The 12,501-nt window shown below is 53.5% G+C and overlaps 3 protein-coding genes across 3 annotated transcripts; 2 read left to right on the forward strand and 1 right to left on the reverse strand.

Annotated features, from left to right (window-relative positions):
* Positions 1-2,275: 2,275 nt before the first annotated feature.
* On the forward strand, positions 2,276-3,970 carry V2A60_005282 (uncharacterized protein; the record flags this gene model as incomplete). Its single annotated transcript, XM_083256594.1, has 2 exons — positions 2,276-2,282; positions 2,385-3,970. 2 exons carry the CDS (start codon positions 2,276-2,278, stop codon positions 3,968-3,970), a joined length of 1,593 nt encoding a protein of 530 aa, XP_083112720.1.
* Positions 3,971-4,942: 972 nt separating this feature from the next.
* On the reverse strand, positions 4,943-6,519 carry V2A60_005283 (P-loop containing nucleoside triphosphate hydrolase protein; the record flags this gene model as incomplete). Its single annotated transcript, XM_083256595.1, has 4 exons — positions 4,943-5,596; positions 5,649-6,073; positions 6,154-6,231; positions 6,483-6,519. The coding sequence occupies 4 exons, from the start codon at positions 6,517-6,519 to the stop codon at positions 4,943-4,945; spliced, it is 1,194 nt and encodes a 397-aa protein (XP_083112721.1).
* A 3,648-nt stretch (positions 6,520-10,167) lies between these two features.
* Positions 10,168-12,410, forward strand: V2A60_005284 (uncharacterized protein; the record flags this gene model as incomplete). Its single annotated transcript, XM_083256596.1, has 3 exons — positions 10,168-11,090; positions 11,144-11,815; positions 11,870-12,410. The coding sequence occupies 3 exons, from the start codon at positions 10,168-10,170 to the stop codon at positions 12,408-12,410; spliced, it is 2,136 nt and encodes a 711-aa protein (XP_083112722.1).
* Between the last annotated feature and the right edge of the window lie 91 nt (positions 12,411-12,501).

Below are 12,501 nucleotides of genomic sequence, written 5' to 3' on the forward strand. Positions count from 1 at the left end.
CCCCCCCCCTCTTATCCCCCTGTTGTGGTGTTGGGGTGAGAAAAAGGACAAGATCAGCTGCTTCTGCTGCTGTGGTTTGCTGCCGTGAGGGGTTGGTAAGGGAGACCGCACCAGGATGGCAATGCCAGGAATGAAAATGCGACGCTGGGCATGGTCGTTTTTTGCAAAAGACGAGCGAATGGCATCGCCGCTGTAGCCGCCCGCGCGATGCTAGTTGGTGTTTATCACCCCACCCCGGCCGGCGGACAACGGACGTTGGGTGGCGGACCAGCCAGCTTGCCAGCCAAGGGGCAGGGGAGGAAGACAAGCCTTTCCCCTCGCCCCCCCGGCCCGGCGTCGTGATTGGCCGGGATCGCGGGCGGTGTATGGCACTTGAGCGGCTGCGATACTGGCCAATCATGTGTTGAGGCTGCCCAACAAGGTGTGGAGGGAGCGGGGAGGAGGAGGAGGAGCATGAGCATGAGCATCAGTAACCAGTACGATGACAAGGGAGGAGTTGGGAAGGGAACCCTTTATTACACTACTCGCATTGCTATCAGTACACTCGTACTCGTAAATTACTGACCAAGTACTGGTAGCAGGCAGGCCTTGCAAGCTTGCAGGGTCATTGTGTTGATTTGTCTCTTTTTTGTATCGAGTATGCGCATGTACCCGTCAAATCGAACGAAAAGAGACCGAGAGACAGACAGACAGACAGACAGACAGAGCGGCAGAACCACTCACACCAAATATCAAACACAGCTTGCAGGGGAGGGGAGGGTTTCCCAGAAGCCGTGCGTTCTCTTGTCCATGGTCAAGCAGCAAGTAATCTATCTGCACAGAGTATCTGTGCCAAGTAATATGTACTACTGAGTAAGTAGTATACAACTCTAACATGCTCCGTCAGTCTGTCTGGCTGTCTCTCTCGCCTCATCCCCAGCCCGCAGCCTGCAGCCTGCAGTCTACATGACCCCATTCCAGCCACCCAAAGTCACATTATTGCTCTTGTCCGTCTCGCTACGCGCCCGGCTGTTGACCATTGCCAAGTAAGTAGCAAGCACTCTTTTTTTTATTGCTCTCCCTCTCTCTCTCTCTCTTCTTGAGTATTGAATTTTGCGCCTTCGTCAGCAAGAAAAGCCGTAGCCCAGACTCATCATGCCCACACACACACACACCCCTCCCCTTCCCTTCCCGTCCAGCTAGAGCCTTGTACATGCGGCAACGAGTCGATGCTTGCAGACTGCGTGCAACCTTTTTTTTTCTTCCCCAACGACTTTTTGTCAATGAGGCCTTTTTTATCTGATTCTTGTTCTCGCCCTTGCTACTTTGCAACGAGAAAAAGAACACGTCCCCTTTTTACTGATTGATTTCCTGCTAACACTTGCAAAGGCCAGGGAGGAAAACCTCTCCGTGTAAGCCATAATTAACGACTGCTCTTGCAACTACACGGACACACACACAGCTGGGTGAGAATAACGAAAGAATAAAAAGGGCAAGAAAAAAAAAAGAACCCCTCCCAAGCACGGCATTTCTCTGCCCTCCTCCTCCCTCTAGCCGCCGCCCCCAAGTACGGCTTTGCCATCTTACAGGTCAGACCCCCCCCCGGGGTGGTGGCCACGACCCCCCTCCTCCTCCTCCTCTTCCTCATCCATCTACAACCCGGGCGCCTAAATCCAGTCCTATCAGAGCGAGCTGCAGCAAATCCCCTCCCCGCCCCAATCAATATCCACGGGCTTTCTGCAGCTCTCCTCTTTTTTTTCTCTCTTTCCCTCTTTTTGAGGTACCAGAGAAGGGCGAATCCACCGAATCACAAATCTGCACCTAGCTAGCCTGGCCTTCTCGAGAGAGAAAGGGCCACGTCCAGACCCTTTTGCCGCCGAACCTCAAAACCACCTCCTCTCCCACCCGCTCGCCTCTCGCCCACTCCCTCTCTCGATTCTTCTCCTCTTCGATTAGCTGGTCTCATCCGTATCCTATCGTGCTCTTTGTTTCTTTCTTCTTCTTTTTTTCCTCTTGCCTGAATCTCTCTCCAAGACTTGTTCGAGTCCCAAGAGAATCCTCGACATCTTTTATCCTTTGCTTTCCACCCCATTTGCATATTACACCAGATCTCACCGGGGACTGTGTCCTACATCTGGATCGTTCTTGTGTCTACTCTCCCTCTCCTTCTTTGGCTGCTTTGCCAACTCGGACGGATAGCTGTAGCACTTGAAAACCAACCATCTCTTCTTGGCCCATTCAAAGCATATACGCAAGAAAAGAGAAGAAAAAAATATACAGTATTCACGTATTCACAATGATTGGTAAGTTTTGGTGTACAACACAGAAATAAAAACCATAGCCAACCCGCCCACCTCTCAATATAAAAAAAAGAACTGTCAAAAAGTCTAACTCGGTTCTCGCAGGCTCTGACGAGAAGAGGCGCCCTGCCGCCCTCAACCTCACACCAGCCCGGTCCATGACCGACGGCTCGACAGACTCGGACGCCTCGTCCCTCAAGCCTCCGCGCACACCGCGCTTCGCCGAGGCCACCTCGGTGCACTCACCCGTCGACGAGGCCGGTGGCCGCAACGGCCGCTCACCCTTTGCCGACCCGGAGAAGCACGAGATCCAGGCCGTCGGCTTCGGCTACATCAACAGCAACAACGGCGGCGCCGACGACGACGACGACACCCCTCCCGGCGGCATGGCGGCGGCGGCGGCCCCCAAGTCCCCCGGCCTCAAGAGCGCCATGAAGGTCCCCGGCACGGCCGGCCGCCACCTGAGCAGCAACCCGCTCAGCCCGACGTTTCGCGAGGAGGAGATGCTCGACAAGCGCGAGGCGTCGACGGGCGTCGAGCAGGCGCGCGACCTCAAGATCAAGACGCGGGTGCGCATGGCCAAGTTTGCGCTGCGCGGCGTCAACTTTAGCTGCTCCCTCATCATCCTCGCCATGATCTCGTCGTCGTTTGCCATCTTCAACAGCACCAAGCAGCTGCCCAACCAGAGCAAGATGCCGTCGTGGGCCCAGAACACAAAGTCGTGGCCCCAGAAGCTCGTCCTCGCCATGTCGTGCGTCTCCCTCGGCGCCTGCGTCCTCGTCTTCGTCGCCTACTGCCGCGGCGGCCACCGCCGCGCCGAAAAGGTCGGCACCTACTACACAATGTTCGCCATCGGCTGGTTCATCATCAGCCTCGTCCTCTGGGTCGTCACCGCCGCCCTCTTCCAAAACTCAAAGAACAACTCGGGCAACAAGGACATGTGGGGGTGGTCCTGCGTCGACAACCAGCGCGCCCACGTCTTCCACGACAAGGTCGACTACGCCCTCGTCTGCCGCCTCCAGAACTGGAGCCTCATCTGCATGATCATCGAGATCGTCGTCGAGGTCATCTGCATCGCCCTCTACTCCGTCGTCTTCTACCGCTACTACACCAAGCGCCGCCTCACAAAGTCCATGGACATGCGCGACCGCGCCCGCTCCGACCTCTACCTCGCCCAGCTCCGCACCATGTCCGCCCCCAACACCCCGGGCTTCCTCGGCGGCCCCGGCCCCGGCCCCAAGTCCCCGGCCCTCAGCAGCTACGCAATGTCCCCCCGCCACCCGCCCGCCGCCTACCAGAACATGGGTTCCATCCCCGAGGTCAGCCCCTTCACCCCCGGCGGCAACAACGTCGTCGTCCCCGACTCCCAGTTCAACAGCCCCTCCCCGGGTTTCAAGCTGCAGCCCCCGCCCGCCAAGGCGCCCTCGGCCACCCCCAAGCTCGGTCAGGGCGCCTTCACCCCCACGTCAACGACGCCTGCTACGCCGTCTGCTCCAGACTTTGCCACTCTCGTTCAGCAGCAGCAGCAGCAGCAGCAGCAGCAGCAGCAGCAGCAGCAGCAGCAGTATCAACCACATGCTCCCCAAGCGGCTCACGAGCCTGTCTACGACGCCGTTCCCATCCCTGGCGCGTATGCCGATCAGGCTGTCAAAAGCCCACCTGCTGACCAAACAGTGTTCCGCCAACACTAGTGGCAACTGGTGGTGCAAAAAAACAAAACAAAAAACTGGGGGGGGCTTGAGATCAAGGGAGAGAACTGTGTACGAACAGTCACGCAAGAGTGTCGGGAGCCTTTTATACCATGTACGGCGTTGTGTGTTACAAGCATGGCATCTTTGCCTGCTCTTTTGCTCTTTTTTTTTTCTTTTGTATATTGAATCTGAAGCTGGGTCGCGGGTGACTGTGACGGATGCGCAAACCACTTTTTGGCTGTCGACGGAGCTTGAATGCCAGATCATGTCTCTTTTTATCTTTCTTAGTCTCTCTTTACACGTCTTACATAACACGGTACTCTCATGTACTTTTAATACATAACACTGTGAATACATACATGCTCTCATTGCGGAAAAGTCGTGCCAATGTTTGTGCGTGACGACAACTACAACCAGGTCTTCTCGGAACCTTGAACATCACCAAATGAGCAGACAACAGTCACTGAGCAGGTGGCACGGTTGTTTAAGAAGAATAGTTTTAAAAGACAAAAGAAATCAGCCATTGCAATTAACTTTTTGGTAGTCCTCCCACACCTCTCAATTAATTCAGGTGCCAACAAGGAAGCTACCAGAGACCTTGTTTTTTCAAACTTCATTTTCATCGCCAACGAAGCCCAATTCCTTTCGTTGCCACTGCTCATTCTTCCCTTCTATGTCGTTTTTGTCCTCCGCATGCAAAAAAGGGTGATAGTTTTGACTTCGTAGGACAAGTGTACTAAAATCGCCGCGCGTTCATAAAATAAAGACGTTGTGGGTTTCGTAAAATGGGGCCGCGGGGAGACTTCATGTTGAGAAGAGGAAAACGGAGAAATAGGACAAAAAAAGTAATGCGGCCCCAGAGGAGGAAAAAACAAGGCGGATTTGTTGTAGGCCCTCTGCCTTGCGCCCTTTGCGTCTAGCAGTCAAAAGGGGGGTACCCGCAGGAGAGGGCCGCAAAGACGGCAGAGGTGCTTAGATGAGGTCGGCAACGTTCATGGGCATCTCCTCAATCTGGGTGCTGTAGAACTGCTCAATCTCGCGCATCATACGGACGTCCTCAGCAGTGACGAAGTTGATGGAGACACCCTTACGACCGAAACGACCACCACGGCCGATGCGGTGGATGTAGTTCTCGCGGTTGGCGGGAAGGTCGTAGTTGATGACCAGGGAAACCTGCTGGACATCAATACCACGGGCCAGAAGGTCAGTGGCGATCAGGACACGGGAAGAACCGGAACGGAACTCCTTCATGATCAGGTCGCGCTGGGCCTGGTCCATATCACCGTGCATGGCCGAGACGGTGAAATCACGGGCAGTGAGCTTGTCGGTGAGCCAGTCAACCTTTCTGCGGGTGTTGCAGAAGATGACAGCCTGGGTGATGGTGACAGTCTCGTACAGATCAGAGAGGGTGTCGAGCTTCCACTCCTCCTTCTCAACAGCAATGTAGAACTGCTTGATACCTTCCAGGGTGAGTTCATCCTTCTTGACCAGGATACGGACGGGGTCGCGCATGAAGCGGGTGGTGACCTCGAGGACGTCCTGGGGCATGGTGGCGGAGAGGAGGACGACCTGGGTAGACTGAGGAAGGAGCTGGAAGATGTCGTAGATCTGGTCGGTGAAACCGCGCTGAGGGGGGGTCAGTAGGCGCGCACAAGAGCGAGGGGTTGTTTCAACATACAGAAAGCATCTCATCGGCCTCGTCGAGAACAAACATCTTCATGGAGTCGGTCTTGAGGAAACGACGCTGGATCATGTCGTGAACACGGCCAGGGGTACCGACGACGACCTGGGGGCCGTCCTGGAGGGCCTTCATGTCGTCACGGACCGAGGTGCCACCAATGCAAGCGTGGCACTCAATGTTCATGAAGTCACCAATGGCGACAACGACCTTCTGGATCTGCTGGGCCAGCTCACGGGTGGGAGCAAGGATGAGGGCCTGGCACTGCTTGACAGCAGGGTCGATCTTCTGAAGGGTGGAAATGGAGAAGGTAGCCGTCTTGCCAGTACCAGACTGGGCCTGGGCAATGACATCGTGACCCTTGATGACGGGCATGATAGCGCGCTGCTGGATAGCAGAGGGACGCTCAAAACCGTAGGCATAGACTGCAAGAAGGGCGGTTGGTCAGGACACTGCTGGTGGTGGACTGCGCAACTGCGCACGAGTTGGCCGGGGGTAGACTTACTACCACGGAGAAGCTCGGACTTGAGGTTCATGTCATCGAAGGAGTCAACAGTCTCATCGTAGTTGGACTCGATGTGTGCTGGTGAGAAGAAGGCATGTTAGCGATGCTGCGCAATTTTCTTCTTGGCGGCGACGCCTGACGTTGAGAAGCGCGAGACCAGCGCTATCGCGGCGCGCACAAATGCCATGGAGGGGAAAAATATTGCAGTGGGCCCTGCGCTGGGAGCGTAGCCCCCCTGCCCCAAGCATTTTTTTTTCCAGCCCCGCGACGATTTGCGGGCGATGCGACTGGTTCGCAACCGCAACGAGGAGAATCAAGGATTCACTCACCCTCGGGGACATCCTCGAGTCCCTTGTCGGTAGCCATGATTGCGGTTTGGGGTAAGAAAAATCTAGATCAAGCGCAGCTCGACCTAGAAGTGTAAAAGTTCGCGGGGTGGTTGCGGATGGGAAAAAATCGCAGGCTTCTCACGAAGGAAGACTGCGGCCGGCGAAGTCGGTAAAGAACAAAAATGTGATCGACTAGATTCTAATGCTCTCGAAATCTACGAGAGTCCTACAGAATCTAGGAAGGAAAAGCGTATTATACCTGATGGTTGGTTGTTTGCAGAGGGTTGAAGAGAGAAAGAGAAAAAAAAAAAGAGAGCCGGTTCGCCTGAGGGGCGTTTGGTCGACTTGTATTTTTTTTTCTTCCCGCCCACCAATGCGTGGCCAATCAATGCGGCGCGTGTGGGAGGAGTGGGGGCTGAGGTTTAGGGTACCCTGTTGTTAGCGCGTCCGGCCAGCCAAGAGAGAGGTACCGCGTCCGGTGGCATCGCCGTGCTGCAGGCCAGTCATGGGGAAGAGGGTTTTTTTTTGTTCTTTTCCTGCCCACTAATACCTAGTTACTATGGGAAAAGCTCGATTTTCGACCCCAGGTGAGCTGGTTCTTGGTACTGCAGGCACTGTGACTCGAGTGGGTGGGTGTACGCCCGCGCAGGTACATTCACCTTTGTGGGCTATACGCCCGATTAGTACCTACTTATGGAGTGCTAGTTACCACTCCGGGTACCTGTCTGCTCACACAACCGTGGTAGGTGCCCAAGTACCTCCAAGCCGACCTTGAGCCGCCACCTGTGGCGATGGCGATAAGTGACTGCCCACCAAAAAAATTCGGGCTCGCCTCTTTCTACATGGCCCATTGGGGTGACTCGCGTTAGTTGCCTCATGCTGTCATTGCAGCCGTGGCTGGCTGTCTTCTTGTTCCTGACTATTCAGCCTGGCTGCTACCAAAGAGGAAAATCTCTTCCTCTTCAGCCTTGTGCCACTCTGACTCACAGCCGTCTATCTCGGTCTTACCTGAACAGGCTCTCCAAGGTCATCCGCCATGCCTCCAGAGCCTCCTTTGCGCGAGTAATCTCGAGAGTGAGCTCGCACATGGTGACTCAGTGTCGTCGGTTGTCACATTCGCATATAACCTTGGAGTCAACCCATTAGGTCACTTTTCCTTGTCTAATGGCACCGATGTCTGGCCTTTCGCAGGCTCGCTCTGAGTATTATCAATGAGACGCTGTTGGTAGGGCTACTACTCCGTAGAGCTAACTAGTCGAAATACTCTTCTCTATCCTCCTAGTGTATCGCGCAGATACACTGCTTTTCTTATTGACCTCTAGAAACCCTTCTCTTACGCAAGTTTTTTGTCTCCCTCAAGGCTGACGACGACTGCACCAGATTTTGCCATCCAATAATAGTTCTAGTAGAGAAAGGACAAATGTAAACCACTTTGTAGACACCACAGAATTCACTGCTGATGTAGGCATACATCGGTGTGAGTGCTGGCCCTAGCATGGACGATGGAACAAAGGAACAGACCTTGACAATGTGCCTTGATCGGTTACCAGGGTGAATTTTTCGTCAATCATCTTCCGGCCTTCTCCATTTTCGGTTCCCATAAGCTAGTATTCGTCCTTGAACATACGGGGCGCCGAAATCTGCGCGCACTTGATCAGGGTGATTCGTCAATGAATTATACGATGACTCGGCCAAATCGTGGACAGAAGAACGTTTTAACCTGAGATGGTTCGGTGAAGTTGATCAGCGTGTCAGGAGCATACGACAGAGTCTCTAGTACCATCGCAATCTGGCATTCAATTCGGCGTCGAGCCTTTTGACTGCTCGAACTGCAGAATCCTCATGCCTGACCACGAAGATAGGGGCGTGCTGTATTTGTTCGATTAAGAAATATGCCGGAAACATGGCAATCAGGCCGAATAAGTCTTCAAAGTCTGAGCCCCGGCAAAGGTACCAACCAGTACCCTAGAGGTTCAGAACCATTTCAGATATGAGTAGATGGTCGGTAGCCTATAATAATGAGTAATAGCGTATTTGCCAATTCGAGATGTGAGTAGAATATGCCAAAGCTTGTATCTGCTTTGTCACTTAAAAACGTGATGTAAGTTGACGGAACGAGTAATGGACTTTTAAATACATCGTGATAGAACCAGGAAAAGGAGGGGGAGCCTCTACAGTTGGCAGGAAGAGAAAAAAAATAAGGAGAAAAAGATATAAGGAGAAAAAAACTAAAAAAAAAGAATGAATATATATATATATATAAATAAAAGGACATTTATATCAAACAAGAAGAAATAAAATCTATTACTCGGTATGACGATTTGTTCATCTGTGGTAAGTAGCAATGTACTCCATAACTTTGAGGTTTGTAGTGATGGACTAAGTACTTTCTGCCTCCCCTGACGGCCAGGTATCAGTACGGCGCATGGGTTAGTTGGCATGAGCCTTGGTCGAGCTCTCTACTTTGCATATGGATAATATGAGAAGAGAAATGAAGAGATGTGTAGGGATTTATTTTTGGACAAAATGTTGTTGATATTTGCGTGTAGATGTGCGAGCACGGCATTTTAGGTAAGGTACCTTGGTACGGAGTACAGTGCTGATACATAAGTAGGTACGTACCTACATGAGGCAAGCAAGGCCGGCCATAATAAGTAAGTAGTGCTTTCAGGTATCTATTAAAAGGGCCGTTTTGTCTTGGATCTTCTGCTTGGTACCGCCAAGCCCATTTATTTCGATTATCAAAGAACCAAATCCGCAGCCTGGCGAGCACGAAGCAATACTGAGTACTTGGGTCAGTACTTAGTACGGAGTACCCAGTAACCTTATTAGCAGGCAGGCAGGCACCTTACCAGGTCAGGAAAAGAAAGCTGGCCAGTCAGAGCAGCCAGACAGCCAGACCAGTTGCATAAGTACGCTCCCTCAACCCCACTGTTGCCGTCCTTGCTTGCCTGGACCGACCCGACAGCTCCCCATCGCCAGATTCCGTCCTCCGACGCCCTTGCATCTCACCTCAAACAACCCGCTCTCCTGTTGCGCCAGCGCTTCCGCTTTCCTGGGCCAACTCGGCAGCGCTTCGTCGTCATATCCAGCTATTGCACACACGCGCCCTCCTCCCGATCCTTGCCCCCGCTCACTGATTCACTGCCGCTACGCGCCCCGGCGTGACATTTGTGAGGGGACGGGAATAGCTTGCGACGCCATGCCTACCCGCCGCACCTTGCTTCTCTAAAGGTCTTCCCCCCTGATCAGTGCATCGTCGTGGCTTTTCCGTTTCGCCACATTCTTGCAAGCGCCATTCGTCAAGTCTTCTTTTTCTCTTCTTTTCGCCATTTGCTTCTCGTCCGTCTTTTTGCCTATTTCTTTCCCCCCTCTGTCCCCGCATTGTCTGCGCGGCTTCCTGGTATGTTTGCCTGCCTCCTCATCTTTCCTGTGCACTCGCGCCTGCACCTGTAACAATAAACTCCTTTAACCGCCAGGCTGACCTGTGCAAACGTAGCCTCTCATTCTTTGTTGCCTTTGTACCTAGCGTCAAAGTCACCTGCCATTCGCAGCGACTTGTTTCTTCTCTCTTACGCTCGACCCCTGCTCCCGACATCCATCTCACATACCCTCAGACCTATCGCGTACGAGATATACCCATCGGCGCAGCTTAATTTGAGCCGCACCCACCACCGGCATCGTCATGGTCTCAGACGAGCACTACGAACTCTGCCTGCCGATCCTTCAGGATACTGCCCTCGAGGATGAAGATAAGACGGACAAGCTCGAGGAGCTGCTAAAGAAGGAGACCAATTTGAGAGGTTCATCGCTCGACAACGTGGTCCTCGACGCCCTTTGGCGATTTCGAGAGGGTGCCGCCGTCTCAGCTTCACCACCGCCCATCCGCCATTCCATTCTCAGACGACCTTCGCCTGCGTCGTGGCGTCATACGGGGTCTCCCGCCTCGAGCTCTCCTCGTCTCGGTGTTAGTCCTCTTGCGCCCCCCGGCTTCGTACCCTCCACATACCGATCCATATCATCCACCGCATCTCCTTTTTCGTCCCCCCGCGCCTCGCCTCGCTTGGCCTTTGCAACACCTGCGATCCCTCATAGCCCCAGCCTCAACGCCTACGAATTCGCCAGTGACTCGACGCCCGCGGCAGAGATTCTTGGCGACTATCAGACTGAAAATGTGGAATGGCTTGTCAACGATGATGCGGCGAGCGTTTCGTCTGTTGGTACCTCGAGTGGTCTAAACGCAACCGCCCCGGAATTCTCATCGTCAATGTCTGTGCAGCAACTTGACATGTCACCCTACGATATGCTCCGCTCTATCCTGGGCCACTCCCAAACTGATGACGAGATTGAGAACGCCCTTGCCTCCCACGGTTACGACCTGAGCGCCACTATTGCTTCCATAATGGAAAACCACGCAGCCGATGGCAATTACGCTGCTGACGACTCCAGAAATGTCTTGATTGGGAAATCCATAGCCTCGGATAGCCGCCCAGCTACGCCCACTTCGGCACAGAAGGCTGGTGTCATTTGCAAGTTCTACATGTCCACTGGGCAGTGTCTCAGGGCCGACTGTCGCTTCAGCCACGATCTTAGCAACCACCTGTGCAAGTATGTCAAACGAGTACACTAACCCTTGATCTCAATCACTAACACAGCGCTAGATACTGGGTCATGGGCAGTTGCTTAGCTGGCGAAACATGCATCTTCTCTCACGATCCTGCCAAGCTGGCGAGCAGATTGACATTGGATGGTGCCAGTACCCCGCCATCTCGGGTACACTCCGCCTTGCAGCTGCAAGATTTGAATTCGTTTCCTTCTCTAAGTTCCGGGGCTTCGGACGGATATCACAGCGGAACCGCCACGCCCCCGCCTGGTTTCCGGCCTTACCACGGGACAGACAGCCCTCGTTCACGATCTCGCCCGAGCAGTCGCCAACATGCAAAGGAGCCCTCCCTCGTTGCACCTGCCTTGGATGACAACGAAGCATTTCCAACTCTGGGCTCAGCATCGCTGAAGCAGGGCAAGAAGCATCACGGCAAGAGAGGCGGCCACGGTCATGCCCATAAAGAAAATGTTGCCCCTAGCTCGCTTGCTGAGATTGTCAAGACGGCGCCCTCTCCTATCCCCGGTGGCTCACCTCGTCTCGAATCCCGAAAACTCAACGGAGGCGCTGCCTTGTTTAAAAATGGAGAGAACAGCGCCGCAGCTCTCGCGATTCCTAGCCCCAAGCATATCCCATGGTTGGAGACTGGCGATCGCGCTAACAAGGCATACTTGAAGGCTCGCCAGGAAGCCATTAAGCACGGTGGACTACGAAATAAATTTCTTCAAAGGTTGGTGATCATGCAGGTGGCATGGAATACCGTTAATGCTAACTCTCATGGCAGTGCTGCGCAGGCTTGGAATCGCAATGATGCGAGAGCGGCAAAGGCTCTGAGCTTGCGTGGCCAGAGCGAAAATGACCTGATGCGGCAAGCTCATCGCGAGGCTGCTCGTGAGCTCTACGAAGAGCGCAACAAATCCATATCCGACTTGGCCGAGATATATGTAGATCTTCACGGGTTGCATCCAGATGAAGCGGTCGAGTATTTAGAAAAGATCCTCATGGACAACAGCAAAGAACCGCGGCCCGTTTATGCCATCACAGGCACCGGAAACCACAGCAAGAATGGGAAGGACAAGGTCGGAAAGTCAATCAGGAATTTCCTCAACGAATGGAGATATGCCTACCGCGAATTTTCTGTTCCAGGCGATCGGAACAACATGGGAGGTATCCTGGGCATAGACGCTAGAAGTTGGGACAAATCATTGGCTCGACAAGATGACAAGTCAGTAGATATTCTCAGTCAAGGCGTGGAGATTGGTGACGGCAAGGTGAGACTCCTCGTTCGAGATGGCCCAAAGACGGCTGCCAGCACGAGACGATGATGATGGACATCATTAAATAGTAAAATGAGCTGCATTGCTAGCATTCCATATTGCGTGATAACATTGTTGAGTCGTGACATGTGTAGGCGAT

This window comes from Cordyceps javanica, chromosome 3 (assembly GCF_051103115.1).
Source record: "Cordyceps javanica chromosome 3, complete sequence".
Lineage (NCBI taxonomy): Eukaryota > Fungi > Ascomycota > Sordariomycetes > Hypocreales > Cordycipitaceae > Cordyceps > Cordyceps javanica.